The sequence below is a fragment of the Pterocles gutturalis genome, unplaced genomic scaffold (genome assembly GCF_000699245.1).
Source record: "Pterocles gutturalis isolate BGI_N339 unplaced genomic scaffold, ASM69924v1 scaffold8097, whole genome shotgun sequence".
Lineage (NCBI taxonomy): Eukaryota > Metazoa > Chordata > Aves > Pterocliformes > Pteroclidae > Pterocles > Pterocles gutturalis.
In genome coordinates, this window is record NW_010110205.1 from 34,293 (window position 1) to 35,617 (window position 1,325).

At 51.2% G+C, this 1,325-nt stretch overlaps 1 protein-coding gene across 1 annotated transcript in view; it reads right to left on the reverse strand.

The window, feature by feature from the left end:
• TANC2 (tetratricopeptide repeat, ankyrin repeat and coiled-coil containing 2) overlaps nucleotides 1-1,325 on the reverse strand; it is a gene marked incomplete at its 5' end in the record, with an annotated part of 54,518 nt that overhangs the window by 31,470 nt on the left and 21,723 nt on the right. The window contains one exon of the mRNA XM_010073249.1: nucleotides 1,066-1,297. Coding sequence (XP_010071551.1) covers nucleotides 1,066-1,297 — 232 coding nt within the window. The remainder of the gene's footprint in view (nucleotides 1-1,065; nucleotides 1,298-1,325) is intronic.

Sequence of the window (1,325 nt, forward strand, 5' to 3'; positions counted from 1 at the left end):
CTCCACGCCAGGAAAATCGACTGCTGCCGAGCGGTGCTGGCGCCGCGTGTCCTCCGTGCCTGGTGGGACCACGCGTCCCGGACCCAGTTGCTGCGGCTCGGGGTTGGGATGTCGCGGCTGGAAGAGCTGATTTCATCAGCAGCGTTCTGAATTTGGTGGCAGCTGCATCCGTTGGCTCCTCCACCGCCATGTGTCGGGTGGTAACAGAAGATTATCCGACCGATTCTTGCAGCCAGCTTGCGGCGTGCTGTTCGAATAAACATCGTTTTGCGGGACAAGAGAGTCCTGAACCCTGCAAAGCTCTGGCAGTTTTCATGGCAACGAGCAAAGATCTTAAATTTAGCGATTGTCACAGCGAATTTGTTAGATCTTGCAGAGAAAAGACGGAAAAGGAGACAAACCCGATGCTGCAGCAGAAAAAGCTCTGAGGTCCCTAATCAGGGTGAGGCTCGTTACCAGCTCCCCTGGAAGCGCTGCACAGGGTGTCTACGGACTCTGACGGTATCAGCTCCTCGGGGGAAAGCTTCAAACCCTCAGAAGCCCAGTAAATAATGGCAGGGAAAGGGGAAACCAGTGAAACTAAACAAATAAACCAGAACACGTTGCCATGAGCACGGAAACTGGTGCTTGTTTCCACCTGCAGAACTGCGAGGTCAGGTTTGGGATGTGCAAGAAGAGAGAAAACCAAACCCACACTGTCATTAGTGTTTCATTTTTGGCCCCGAAACGCACACCGGGAGCAGAGAGGGGGTAACCCCTCGCTTCCAAACAAGCTTGACGGCACATTCTCACCTTCTCCAGATCCCACCTCTTCCCTGCAGCTTGAGATACGAGGCAGGAGGATTCACCTATGGCTTTGTTTAAATGCCCAGATGCAACTAAGCAGCATCTTTATAATAGTAATATAATAATTAAATAAACTTAAACACTAAAATAATAATTAAATGTTACTAAAATAATAATTAAATGATAATTAAATAAAAACAATAATGAAATAATAATAACTTTTAGAAGTTGGCTGGGAGCTGAGGGGAAGCCTGGGGAGCACCAGTACAGCACCATTACCTTTGTGCAGATTTTCCAGGGGCTCCAGGACCCCCCTGCGGAAGGAGGCCATGGGGTCCTGCACGCAGGAGCGCAGGCTCAGCATGCTCTGCAGGTGCGGCTCCCGCAGGAGCTGCTCCCGGTAGGCGACGAACTGCGGTGAGCGGCAGAGCAGGGCGGCCACGTTGTGCACGAACTCGGGGACCAGGCAGGTGTAGGCGTTGTCAGCCTGGCAGTAGTGGTAAGCGACAACCTGGCAAAGAGAAAAAGAAAATTAAAAA